General features: G+C 39.1%; 1 protein-coding gene across 1 annotated transcript in view; it reads left to right on the forward strand.

Annotated features, from left to right (window-relative positions):
• Abca12 (ATP binding cassette subfamily A member 12) overlaps positions 1-13,550 on the forward strand; it is a 166,110-nt gene extending 152,560 nt beyond the window's left edge. Inside the window, exons 45-53 of the mRNA XM_057762616.1 lie at positions 2,276-2,480; positions 3,295-3,404; positions 3,673-3,814; positions 4,964-5,098; positions 7,004-7,107; positions 8,425-8,517; positions 9,626-9,731; positions 11,898-12,035; positions 13,443-13,550. Of these exons, the coding sequence (XP_057618599.1) occupies positions 2,276-2,480; positions 3,295-3,404; positions 3,673-3,814; positions 4,964-5,098; positions 7,004-7,107; positions 8,425-8,517; positions 9,626-9,731; positions 11,898-12,035; positions 13,443-13,550 (1,141 nt within the window). The remainder of the gene's footprint in view (positions 1-2,275; positions 2,481-3,294; positions 3,405-3,672; positions 3,815-4,963; positions 5,099-7,003; positions 7,108-8,424; positions 8,518-9,625; positions 9,732-11,897; positions 12,036-13,442) is intronic.
• The last annotated feature ends 1,043 nt before the right edge of the window (positions 13,551-14,593 follow it).

The raw sequence follows: 14,593 nt of genomic DNA on the forward strand, positions 1-14,593 counted from the left end.
GATCGAGTAAAGGAAGATAAATAGGAAACCTTCAAAGTCAGAAACGAAGCAGGTTTGAGTGTGTAGCATCGGCAGTGAGTCTCAAAAATGATGACTGGGATGAAGTGATGAGAGCATCAAAAAAGGGACACAGATGAGTATATTCGCTCCAGTCCAGCACTGCCTTCCTGGGTAGTGTTCCAACAGATAATACCACAAACCCAGACTTGCATATGCAAAGTTATTAACCATATTAACCATTTCTAATAATGACAGAGTGGAAACAACCAGAGTTCCATTATTTAGGGATTGCTTAATTTATATACATACACTCATAAGTGTAACACTATTGAGCCATTAGAAAGAATGATCCAGGGGCTGGGGAGGTGAAGAAGAATGCTTGCTATGTAAGCATGAGGACCTGAGTTCAGATGCCTAGAACTTGCATGAAAAGCTGACCATATGCCAATAAATATGGCCCACCATTTTTGGACACAGGGTGAGACAGACAGATCTCTAGGGCTTGCTGACCATCCATTGTAACCAAAGCTGCAAACCTTGGCTTCAGTGAGAGACTCTGCCTCAAAGGATAAGGTGTAGAGTGATGAAAGAGCAGGACACCCAACATCCTTTTCTGCGTAAGTGTGCATGGTCAAGTGCACTTGCACATATATAATCAAATATGCACACAAATTAAAACATGCACACAGAGAAGGAATGATCCAATTATCTATGTAATATTTGTTCTAATATTTATTAATTAAAAGTAAAAGGTTAAGAAATGAATATGATATATTACCATGTGAGTTACAAACAAGTTTACCTTTTTATAGTAGATTATCTTCATTGTCAGTGTTGTTTGTATACTGATTGCTTTTCACATTCTATTTTCTAGTACCATTTGGACTTTAATATATACCTACATTACCTAATAAAAATAAAGTTTTAATTAAGTAATGATAAAAGAAAAGAAGACAAAAGAGTAAAAATATTGTAGACTTCTTAAGGAAAAAATACAATTTGATTAGAAGATAGAATAAATGTAAAGAAATAGCAGGTTATTTAAGTTTATTGTACAGTTGGAAGGTTATGGTATCTCTTGAATGCTTAGTAGGGAGATCTGGTTTGGACTTTATCTGAGAAACTAATGGCAATCTACTAATAGTTAGTGACCAGAGATCAGTGTGATTGCATGATAGGTTAGCAGGTCTAATTTTGTCAAAGCAGTACAGATTGGAATGCAAGAGTCAGAGACACAGGAGTAGTTGAGGTTACTGTTAAGACTGAAGCTTATCATAGAGATAGAAACAGGCAGAAAAATGGTCCATGACCAAAGGTTCCAAGGCATTTTTAATGTTTGGAGTCTGATTGCATGAGTGGGCTTTAGATTAGATTTTAGTTGAGAGATTAGCTGTAAACAGAATACAGAATAAGTAACACTTGAATTATAGATGATCTTAAGAGGAGAGACCTGCCGATTGACAGCAGTACCGAGCTGGGTTCTATCTCCCTCCCCTTGAAAAAATAAGGAAAGAAAAGAGAATATTAATATTGTTGAGTATATATCTCACTTTAGACTTTTCATAGTAAACAGGAGGAGGAAGGTGGGATGGAGAAAGAAAAGGAGCAAAAGAAAAAAGAAGGGAGGGATGGAGGGGAGGGAGCAGTAGACAGTTGTTATAGTGATAAGTTGATGGATGATCTTGGGCTTATAGCTGTTGAGTTCTAATAAAGATTCTGAACTCCTTATTATTTGTTATTATTGTATATAGTTGTATTTGGTTTGGTTCTATCTTATTTAGACAAAAGGGGGAGATGTAGGGACATAGCCCCACCCATTGGGGGCGTGTTCGCCTCGGGCTAATGTTTACTGATAAATCTGCCGGGCGTGAGCCCAGCAGCCCTTTTCTTTTGCTCCGCTTTTCCGGTACACCGCGGGAACCTGTGGTCCTATAAGTTTATTTCCTTATTAAAGCTGTATATATCTATATAATCTGTCTACATTCATTTACACCACCACAGACATCCATCTCATTGTTACTGAAATTAGTATTTTGAATTTTAACAGTGAATCTGTAAACATTTTATACATGGAAAGTAAACACTATTTACACTCATTGTCTAGAATATGGAAAGGGCACTACTGTTGCCACTTAAGTCATTTAAACAGGAAAACGTAACAAATGTAAGGGCAGCCTTATAGTAGGCAGCATGCGCCAAGAGAAGTGAGAGTATTCCAGGCTGAGTGGTATCATTTCAGAATCTATTGCATAAAATCACTGGGTTTGGTTTTTAGGCTATTCTTCAGAAAATTTGTATCCTCACCTATCATGGAGACAGTAGATGAAGACGAAGACGTACAGGCTGAGAGATTGAGAGTTGAAAGTGGTGCTGCTGAGTTTGACCTGGTCCAACTCCATCATCTCACAAAGACCTACCAACTTATCCACAAAAAGATAATAGCTGTTAATAACATTAGTCTTGGGATACCCGCTGGAGAGGTAGGGACCGTGGTTTTAGTTTTCTAGTAATAGAAAACTCAAGCCCTGAGTATCTGTGTGCGTGCGTGCGTGCGTGCGTGCGTGTGTGTGTGTGTGTGCTGTATAAATCTTTGGTTTTGTTGTCACGGAAGATTCACCCCCAGAACACAGCAAGTCCTAAATGCCTGTTTCCACTGTTGCTGTCTCTGGGGTGGACCATTGGCGGGACTATCATCCTTGAGGATGCTTTCTGACATCTCTCATTCAAAGTCCTTCAGAAAGACCGCTGTTCTCAGAGGGACATCTTAGCATGCATTCACTTCTATTCTTAAGTCTTCCACTGACACAAAACTGAGGTAGCTTTGAAAGAAGGAAAAGAATATGGCTGCCTCTTTTTAGTTTGCTGAGCAGAGCTGGAGAGTACATGCATCAAATTCATTCAATGACATAAATTATTTCATCAGTGGATTTTTCAGCAGTGTTGTGATTTTGTGTAAAGTATGTGAACTCTATAACTGTAATTACTTCTTTGAGTTAGCACATCTTACTTGAGGGGTAGTTTATCATGTCACATAAGGGTTACCACAGCACATGTAAAGCAGAGTGTCTCTATCTACAGGTGTTCTGGTGCTTAGAGAAAAGAAAACACATAATACCCCCCATTTTTTTTAGAAGAGGAACTCTTACCAAATGCCAGTGGAGCAGTATATTATCCAGATATAATTCTAGTGATATATTTTTCCCGCGAAGATGTCTTGCCCAGGGAGGTGGAGGGAGTTACAATAGCAGCATGTCTCTATAGCTCACATCTGTTTTCTTTCTCTCCCCGTCTCAGTGCTTTGGTCTCCTCGGTGTGAACGGAGCAGGGAAAACTACTATATTTAAGATGCTGACTGGAGACGTAATTCCTTCGAGTGGGAACATCCTGATCAGGAACAAGAGCGGGTACAAATGGATACTTACACTTACCGAACACAGCACAGTTTTAACAAGCTTTTATGTAGTTTCATGGTCGCATTATGAAGTCTTTGTGACCTAAGGAGGGGAATCACTAAAATGGCTGAAGTTTATTTTAAACCTTAACTGTGACTCTGGTAGTAAGAGTTTTCCCTCTTTTAACAAAATTCTCTCTATATTAACCAAGACAAAGTGACTAACCCAATACTAGTGACCCACTGTTAGAAACTCATGTGTGCTGATCATCTCCATTTAGATCCCTGGGTCACGTGGACTCTCACAGCTCATTGGTTGGCTACTGCCCTCAGGAGGATGCCTTGGATGACCTGGTAACTGTGGAAGAACACTTGTATTTCTACGCTAGGGTGCATGGAATTCCAGAGAAAGACATCAAAGAAGTGAGTACACATGTGGAAAGCAGCTTACTCTGAAGACCACTGCTATCTCTACCCCTTCTCTCATGGTATGCCCAGAAAAGCCAATGCGCCATGCAGGAAACCATAACATGCCCGTCTAACCAGTGACCCAACTAGACTTGATTGTATATTCTATATCCAAACTTGCCTAAGCGCGCGGCTTTAGAAGCGCCTTGGCCTTACTTTGTTCAGCTCTCTTAGTAAGTAGATATTCACACCGTGTTTGGCTCCAAGTTGAACCTTGATTGGTGATGTTAGTAATTGTTTAACTGTTCAAATAAATGTTGGTATACACGATTCTCTGCAAAATGTTCAAGAGAAATAGAAGGGTTTCCATTTCTATTTCTTTTTTTATTCTTTATTTTTTTTTTCAACTTCCTTAGCAATCAGGGAAATGCAAATCAAGACAACATTAAGATACCATCTTATTCTTTATTTTTTACTTATTACTGCATGGGATTGAACTCAAGGCTTCACACATGCTGAGTATATACCCTACCACTAAGTTGTAATATCAACTTTGACTTTTATTCTGTAACTCTGTATACCACTGCAACAATTTATTATTTGTAATAGACTGACTAAACTCTTGAGGGGCATTCCTTTGTTCTTCAAATTCCGGAGAATTGATGGGAATATCCAACTAGGATTTCATCATTTGCTAGGGTTGCTTTATTGCAGAAATAACTGCAAGAATCCAGGGTTCCTAATGCATGGCAGTTTTGATAGCAGGTCAGTTTTCAATAGCCTTAAAGTCTTTCTGACAACTCATAGCTTGGTAAAACTAAGGATGAAGTGGGATAGCAATCAGCAGGAAACTGGCCTTTGAACTCCTCTGCCTTAGGTCTCTGGCTTTAAGCATTGTAGGAGAATCCTGGGGTACCAGTATAAGGTAGTCTGTAATTGTAAGCACATGCAAACATTTGAAAATGCACCTCCAGGAAACTGTTTTTCTCTTTTTGATGAAGTGTTGATTTATAATCAATCTTTTAAAGATGAAAATGAAATCTGTGTTGAATTTAAATATTTTCATTTCTTCCAGACCTGTATTCTCCCCTAGAAGCATTTCTTTGCACTGGCATGTTTTGGTGCCTTAAGGTCTTGCCTAATTCCTCTTCTTCTTATCCACAGACGGTTCATAAACTCCTTAGGAGACTTCACTTGATGCCCTACAAGGACAGATCTACCTCCATGTGCAGTTATGGCACAAAAAGAAAGTTGTCCACTGCCCTGGCCTTAATAGGGAAACCGTCCATCCTCCTGCTGGTAAGAGAGGCATTGGAAATCAAACTAGAAAGGATCAGAGCAAGATATCCAGACTTGTGTCGAATAGTTGTTCCACCGGCAGCGCCGCCAGCATCTAGTGAAGTCTCACTGTGTGCCACTCACTGTCAAAGCACGAGGACTACGACATAACGAGAATTTGTCTTAACAAATAATTTATGATCGTGACAGTGTCCTCAGAAAAACAGTTGTGTCTGAAGCAATGGCTCAGGAGACTCCAGAGAAAGCACCCAGCGTGTGACTGGGAAATAGGCTACAAAAAACCCAGGGGTTTCAAATATGTTATAGAACAGGTTCAGATTTAATTCCCACTTATTGATGAAATCATCTTCCTGTTAGGTCCTGATCAAATGAACTAGCAGTGTCCAATTTTTACTGTGGAAAGAAGGTGCATTTTAGAACAGTGTTGTGCTGCAATTATATTCCTTTGTAGCTTAAAAATGTGAAGTTATGGAAAAAACACTGTTGCTTCATATGCATTTGGTAAAGGATCAAAAATACATTCCACTTTTATATTTGGTTAAGAGCTGCAGAATTTAATTGATCACCTGAAAATGCAAATTGCCCTCACTAGTGATATAGTATTCTGCTCCCAAGGCCCACCAAAGCAAAAGGGCCTTTATTCCAGAGAAATAAACATGTCCCTATTTTGGAAGATTGCCTTCATTCAAGGACCTCTGAGTTTAAAAAGAACTTTAACTGCATGCAGTAAAACCCAGCTATAAATCAGCACATTATTCCAGGGATTAAGTCACACAGTGGATCCAATCATTTAAGCTGCCTAGACAGACCATATTTCCAGAATACCGGAAGCTTATAATGCATTACATCGCTGCCAGTCAATGTTTATAATGGAAGCCTATTGTGTAAGCATCCCTTAAGCTGAACAAAGCAATCCTGGGGCACCCTTGTGAGATAATAGATGAAGAGCCGTTTGCATGAAAAAGTACCATGTAAATGCATGTAGTAATGAGCTGAGGAAATACAGGCTACAAGACGAAGGCCCTGCCGTATGAATACACTGCATATTCATTACATTTTCTCCATAAAATAGAAGCAGTGACAATACCTCCTTTGTCATCTCCTCAAAGTAGCTCTCACTGCTTTATTTAGATTCAGCGTACTGCTACGCATGATGAACTTCTGGTGATCTAATTTATTCCATTGCACACACGTTTTGAAAATTTTTATTTAATTGTGACCTATAATTTTTTTCATTTATCCACCTGTTGGGATCCATTACTGTTTGTTTACATTATCTGTTATTTCATTTTAAAAAGTATCTTCTGTCTGAATCTATAGAAGTCTCATTGACTTTGAAGACTATTGTGGATTTTTTCCACTTTGGTGACTTCTACAAACCTCGTTTTTATTTTCTCAAAGAGTCTTAAATTTCAATTAATAACAAAACACTAAAGTGCATGCAGAGCATAGTCACTGAGACGTCAAGTTGTGTTGTCTTCTGCTTCGCATGGCACAGGATTGCTGGCAGCCACGATCCCACTTGTAGGGGGAAGATGGCAATCTCGTTGATGGAGCTTCAAATACATATGTGAGAATGTAGAATTAAATGTAAATACTCTGCTCCTCTGGTAATTAAAGTAGATTTTTTTTCCCAAGGAAAGCTAAGAGGCGGATATAAAGTAACAGGATGTCAGCTTCACCGAAACACTTCTTTAAACAGACTGACAATTTTAAATAATTTTGAGATTTTGACAGCAGCAGAAAAAAGCTTATTATGTATAAAACATATACATGTATAAAACAAGTTAGTCACAGAACCTCAAAAAGTGATTTCTGCTCCCAGGGAGTTGAGAAGTGGTGATTCTTATAGAGAGCCTCATCAAACATTATTTTATCCATTTTTTCTGGTAACTCTCTATTAAGGATGAGCCAAGCTCTGGGATGGATCCCAAGTCAAAACGACACCTCTGGAGGATCATTTCAGAAGAGGTGCAGAACAAGTGCTCTGTCATCCTCACATCTCACAGGTAAACTGAGTCAGGGCCCAGGGGATTCTGATGTGACGCGTATAGAACATGAGTACTCATCAGTGCTCAGAGTATTTTCTTTTTAATTGTGTGTGTGTGTGTGTGAGAGAGAGAGAGAGAGAGAGAGAGAGAGAGAGAGATCTGCTTGCTTGTAGAGGTCAGAGGACAGCTTGAGAAAGTCAATGTACTTCTACATGTGGGTCTCACAGAGCAGACTCAGGTAGTCAGGTTGAAATTAAGTGCCTTTATCAACTGAGCCCTCCCATCAGCCCATTTGGAGTATTGCATGTTTATAGTGAGTCAAGACTGAGTTTCACAGTGAGGATACTGTGGTAGGACAGGGCACAGGGTCTCAGCAGACATTTTTACTGTGAAGCTCTCATGACTTATCCTTGGTTATTGTTCCCAACTGCCTTTCAAAAGGTTTCGCAACTCCTTAGTCTCCTCCTCACGCAATACCCCCTCTTATTAGTCAGGCTAAGTACCTCTTGACTCTGCACCCCCTCACCGGATGTTCTGTCTCCATGCATTTCTTTACGTATGTTTTCTTCTTGAAGTAGTCACCACCAACTTCTTGCAGGTCCTCACCTAGTCAGTCCCCATAGAACCCACCCACACTGCTCTCTTCCACAGCATAGCCCTCAGTCTCTAAGTACGAAGACGCTGAAGCATTTTATCTATGCCTCTTTGACGACATTGGCCTATTGTTACGATTTGGATTAAGTTCACCTTTCGTTATAACGATTGCACAGCAGAAAATAATTAGATGTGTTTATTCTGAGAGTTGTGTGTATGCCAACATGGAGCCTGTCACCCTGAAGCTAATCATTGTATTCCCATGGACTTCTGCATGGCTTGAACAGGGTGATAACTGGGACTCCCTCTAGGTACCATCGCCCAGAAAACGAGAGAGCTTGTCATCAGGTACAAACCCCAAACAAAGCCAACTGGAGTATGAGATAGCAATGAAGATGCTCTGGGTTGTTTTGGGAAAATGTAGGTCTTGAGTTAGAGCTTGCATGAGCTGGGAAGGGCTGTTGGGTTGGACAGCAGAAGTCGTCTAGACAGGAGAGATGGCCTTGAGTGTAAGAGGACTCAATATGCTTACTTTATATTTTAAGAGTTTTTTGTTCTTTCTCAAGAGAGAGTTCTTGTCATTTTGATTGTGAATCTAGTCTATCCTTCAACAGCTTACCCTTCTCAAGAGAACCCTCAAGAGAGATCGCTACAGTACCATATTAAACTAGTTATACGTATGCTTACAACTTTAGCCCGATTTCTGTGTCCTGGATATTAGTAATCTGCCTTCTCTTTTAGCATGGAAGAATGTGAAGCCCTTTGCACCCGGCTGGCCATTATGGTGAATGGAAGGTTCCAGTGCATTGGATCTTTGCAGCACATAAAGAGCAGGTAACCAACAGATACGCCTTTGCATACAGTGTAGGGGAATTGTTCCACCAGTTACGCCTGTTGCTTACCCAAGTTGTCACTGTACAATGGATAGAAAACCTGAGAAGACTCTCCTCATTAGAAGTAGTCATTAACTCACCTGAAATTTAAATTATTTCATTAAAGGTTTATTGTATTTTTAGTTAAAAACCTTCAAGTCTTAGAAAATTTGAAGCTCCTCATAATCATAATAACAAATCATTTGCAACCAAAATACTCCCAGGAAGTAGTTTCACGAGTATACCCAATAACAAATTAGACATGACAAGTACATGAAGGCATAGAGTTTTTAATCTACCATGTTTGTTTGCCATTTGCTCAAGCTTTCTGTAAGCTAGCTAACATTTTCACCACATTGAAAGCCTTTGAATCAAGAAGACACTGGGGAAAGATGCATAAATATCATATTAGCATCACATTAAAATTTAATTATTAATTTATATTCCCAAGTGTATGTATATATGCATGTGTGTGTGAATCTCTAAACTACAGCATGATACTTTATATATTTCCATACAGAAACTTAATTGTCTTATCAAAATAGTATTATCTGAGATAAAAACAAAATGATGACAGAGAAATTGAGTTGCTTGTAGGGTGTCATAACTTGTGTATGACCTCTGCTCTTAGCATAGTTAACACCAGCATATTGACTGACTGCATATTTAGTATTGGAATCCCAGTGTCTTTAACCTTCATGATTGACATCAAATCTCCAATGTCCTGCCTCTCAAGACCTTGATCTAACTTAGAAAGAATTTAACTCCAAAAGTTGACATCTATCATTGTCACTTGACGACTGTCAAAGGAAACCAAGATTGTGTGCTTTCATTCCAGTGTTGCTTTTGCTCCAAGATTCTGGAACAGTTAGAGGTAGAAATTAAAAACAAACAAAAAATAAAACATGGCATCGAACTGTCCAGTTTGCAGCATGACTTTTTATAGCAAAATGAGTCTTTATATATGATAAGGGGCTGTAATGGTCAGCCTGGGACATATTTCATTGTCTAGAATTCCAAAGGAGCTATTTTGGCAAAATGTAATTCACACTGTATTTTTGCACTTTTAGGTTTGGACGTGGATTTACTGTCAAGGTTCACTTGAAAAATAATAAAGTGAGCATGGAAAACCTCACAAGGTTTATGCAGCTGCACTTTCCAAAAACATACTTAAAAGTAAGTAATGTCTCCACCTTTTGACCTTGACTGGCTTTTCGAGTAATAGCAAAGCGGGTGTTTGCTATTTCCTAGTGGATCACAATGTTGTTATTCATCCTAACCCCTTAGTTCTAGATGTCAACTTTATACAAATAAATAAAGCCTCCAGATTACATAACGTTGTAGGTACTTTAAATTAATGTAGTTATTTTACACCTGCATATTAATTTCTTTTTTACAAAGTCTTTATGATCTTCTGAATTTGTTTTCAAGATGTATACATTGCTAGCTTAATAATCACATACACATGTTAGGGAGCCAAGGATTGACAGGCATTATATGACCAACGTCATTACTTACAGAAAAAAATTAGTGGACTCAGAATTCTGCAGCTGGGAGATTTTTATCTGCTTTGTTCCTCTCCTTTGAAAAATAAGCCCACAAAGGTCTGAGCAATCCTCGGTTCCCAAAATGATTGAAGTGTCTTAGAGCTGGTTCCTTCTTGCTTATCCAGTAAAACCGGCCAGATGGACACACAGGGATGTGCACATTTGTGTCTCACATATTTAATGTACTTGGCAGAAAAATCATCAGAATAACATCTTTGACAGACAGGTCATTTGTACAAATTAAGGATGACAAATAATTGTTGTTAAAATGAAATTAAATAGAATAATGAAAAGAAATTGGAAAGCTGAGAGTTGAGCCTGACCGTGTGGAGGAGATATCTAAGGAGTCATGTAAGGACTCTGAACTTATTTGTAAATTTCTCTTATTTGTAAGCAAGACTAAACACCTACTTTATACAACAGGCATAGAAAATGTCCGGTGTCTTCACAAATATTAATGTGCGAGGATATTAGATAGCATAGGAACACATTTTTAAAATAATTGTTTTACCTTCATAAAATATTTTGCCTCAGCCTCCCCAAGTCTCAAATAATTTCTCTAGGAATATTAGCTTTCAAGTTTCTTGTCAAAGCCCATCTTTCTTCTACAAATGGTGTTCGTCTCACACAAGGAGTCAGTTGCTTGGTTGTAATGTTCATTTACTGAGTCAAGGTTCCATTTTTCCTGGTGTGTGCCTCCTGGGACAAAAGCTACCCAATGTAAATGAGCTGATGATAAAGGCAATTTCTCCCCAAGAGAGTACCCTTATACTTTTGCAATAATGTCTATGTCTCTTCAAATGGAAAATACCTGGGCCAATCAGAATTAAACATGCAAGACAATGAGATTACAGGGACAGGGTCAATGAGAGTAAAAGTTTATGTGGGGGCAGGCTCCAGACAAAGAGGGGAGAGAGAGAGAGTCTTGAAAATGAGCTGAGACGCACCGACTTGATAGTGCTACAAACAGCGCAGAAGTAGATTCCGCAACAAGACAACGTCTGATCAAGCTAGCATTCAGCTTCTCTAGCTGCTCGGTGGCAGAACGAATCAGCACATCTGGTTCCTAGGCTTCCAAGGAGGCTGCTGCAGTAACACATTTGTGGAGGGAGGAGCATCAAGTCCGTAGTGTGAAGGGAGCTCACGGAGAGGAAAGGCCAACGTTCCTTACGTTCCCATCTTAAGGAGAGATGCCTTAAAGAAAAACAAACATCTCTACCCCCCCCAAAAAAAAACTAGGCAAAACATTGAAAGAGTGGGTATTAGAGACACTCCAAGGCAACAAAGACAACAGCAATAGGTTATGAAGTACACGATCCTAGTTGTTAAAGCCTAAGAACTGAAAAGCCTTGTCAGGTTTTAAGGTGGGTCAAGAAAAGTAGGCAATGGTTTCTAGACAACTTCAACACTACTGAAGCCTAGCATTCCTAAACTCATTTCAGCTGAACAGCAAATCAGTTAAAACTGACTCACAAGATGAGCATATGGGATGCATCCTACAGGATCCCCCTACCCCCAGATGAGATGGTAACTTTTGAAATGCTCATGGGCCCAGGATGCTTTGGAATTTTCATTAACTTTCTGATTTGTTTTCTCTCTGATGTCCATAAAACTTTTCATTTCATCTCTATAAGCTGTTAGTTTCAAAATATGCCCATTATTTTTTACACCGTGGCACTGTTTCTCCCAGGGAACAACTTCCAGCATTTCCCCCAGCTCTCCATAAAGTGAAATCTGATCAAGTCGATGTTACCTTGCCATTGTCAAACAGGTTCTTTCCCTTTGGTTCCTGCAGGATCAGCATCTTAGCATGCTAGAATACCATGTGCCGGTCACAGCAGGAGGAGTAGCAAACATTTTTGACCTTCTGGAAACCAACAAGACTGCTTTAAATATCACAAATTTCCTCGTGAGCCAGACCACTCTGGAAGAGGTAAAATGCATGCCATAATCCATAGCAAGTGTCACACATTAGTTATTATGCATCCTGCTTATTTCTTTTTAATGACATTTAATTTACTTTTAATTAAGTCAGTATCTAATCTTGCACCTGAAAACCTTAGCAAAGAGCCTAATTTATTTCTAACTGCATTTGAGATATTAAAAAAATAGATATGAAAAGCATTTGTAGCTATTTTTAGTGGAGAAATGAAGTTATTTTTTTCCAGTGTAAATGACATCTACTTCCATACATGTTTACATGTGCATGGAAGCAGGAAACCATTCTCGTCACCTACGAAATAATTATCTGTTAATGCTTCCTCTACTTTCTTCTGGGTGGGTTTCGTAACGAAGGTTTCCATTACTCGGTTTCCTGAATTAGGGTGTGCAGGACAAGAGACCAAGACTGTACAGACCCTCACTTACATTCATTAAATTCACACACTTAATACAGCAAACGGAGAATTTCTTTCTCTTCCTTACACATCTTAATTACCCTTCCACTCCAGAGTGGAAGGCAGCTCCCTAAGTCATCCACCGTCTCTCCACTGAGTGTTGTACAGCTCAGCCAACGTTACATACATAAAACAAACTTTATGCTTGACTTTGAAGCAAGTTGGAGAGTAAGATAATGAATTGTCCTGCATTTTATGGATTAATATTTTATAGGGACTTAAGTCAATTATGGTTTTGCCAACACTGAAGAGTTATTCTTAGATTTATTTGACCAACATTGAGCAACATGAATAGGAAAACTAGATCCTCAGTGACATTGAGATAAATCTACAATTAATAAGTTTAATGATTTTAATCACATAAAAGGGTCTTCCTGCTAGATAATTGGCAAACTTAACATAATGGGAGTTTTCTGAACAAATTTTACTCTGTGTATTACCCGCTGAAACTAGTGAATTCTCTCTTGATATTTCTATTGAAACATTTGATAGGGGATCAGGCTGGGATCCTTATCATATGAGATGAAGGTTTCCGTGGGGATCATGTGGATTACAGATGCATGGCTATAGATCCATAACTATAGATTTAAATTTAGACTTTGGCAAAAATGTAGTCATAGTCACAGAAATGAGCATAAATAGTTGAAGTTGGCTGAATAAATGAACTTCTAGGGAGGATGCGCATGCAAGCATATGAGCATGTCCTGGAGAAATCTTCTTTTCTTAACTTGTAAGTGTGTGAGAGGAAGAAAGGGAGGTAGGGAAAGAGGGAGAGCAAGAGAGAGTGGAATGGAGAGAGAGGGAGAGAGAGAGATGAAGGGAGGAGGGAGAGAGAGAGAGAGAGAGAGAGAGAGAGAGAGAGAGAGAGAGAGAAAGAGAGAGAGAGAGCCTTATTTTTTTTATTTACCTGGTACTAATGTTTTTCATTTCCTTAAAAAACTCAGGTTTTCATCAACTTCGCCAAAGACCAAAAATCCTATGAAAATGTCGATACCAGCAGCCATGGTTCCTCGATAAGCGTTGACTCACAGGATGGCCGGAGAGAGTCTTAGCACCTGCAGCAGCAGATTCAACTTCAGCAAATGCCTGGTGGATGCCTTTCCAAGAGGACACCATTTTTAAAACATGTCTTCCTTTAAAAATGTTATGCTGCACACAAGTGCACAGCATGAGACTGACAAATTAAAATGGATACCAGCAAATGTTATTGCTCCCGAAACAATTGCCCTGTACTCAACACAGTGAGCATGCAATGTTTATGCGGGTGATCCTTAGGCAAAAGGTCAACCTCACGATGGATGTCTTAATTTATTACTTTCAATAAAAGGGCAGCTTAAAAAACATGGGTATTAGTAGTTGAAAAGTAAGGCCAGAGAAGAAAAGTAAGGTGGATGAGGGGAGACAGTTAGGTGCTCAAACAAAATAACTTATTTCTAGAAAATAGCATGAACCCATGAATCTAGTATTTTGTGTAAAGTGCTAAGGACTGTATTAACAATGACAGAAAGCAGTGAGCACAGTAGGTGTGTGTTAGTTTCAGTGCCTGTGAATACATTGGGCCATAGTGAGCCCCAAAATGTGCCTTATGATAAGAATACAATGAGACAGCAGTTTACCCTGGTGGTAAACCACACTTAGATTCATTCCAGATGTGCCTGGCCAATATAAGGCACATGGAGAAGATGCTTCTTGCTTATTGAGAGGAGACAGGTGTGTCAGCTGGGCAGATCCTGGAAACTGTAGAGAACTCACATGCTGCTGGCAGGCAACATTTTTAAAGCTCTTCCCGAAACCTTCACAATTCTAATTTCTACACAGGAAACCTTGCTGTGAAAGAAAAATTAATATGGAATTATTTTTCAGCTTACTATCTATCTCTCTGGTTAACTTGGAATTATATCTATGATTACAAGATAGACTACTTGATAATGCCAAGTTACATACCCTTTGAATGTGTTGTGTGTGTGTGTGTGTGTGTAAGTTTGCCAGCTTTGACACAACTGTTCTGTTTCAATGACCAATAAATTCAAAGTTTAAAAGAAGCTATTAATGATGCCATTTTGTTTGCTAGGGAAGAGCCAGGGACCGCAGTTGG

The sequence above is a fragment of the Chionomys nivalis genome, chromosome 2 (genome assembly GCF_950005125.1).
Source record: "Chionomys nivalis chromosome 2, mChiNiv1.1, whole genome shotgun sequence".
Classification (NCBI taxonomy): Eukaryota; Metazoa; Chordata; class Mammalia; order Rodentia; family Cricetidae; genus Chionomys; species Chionomys nivalis.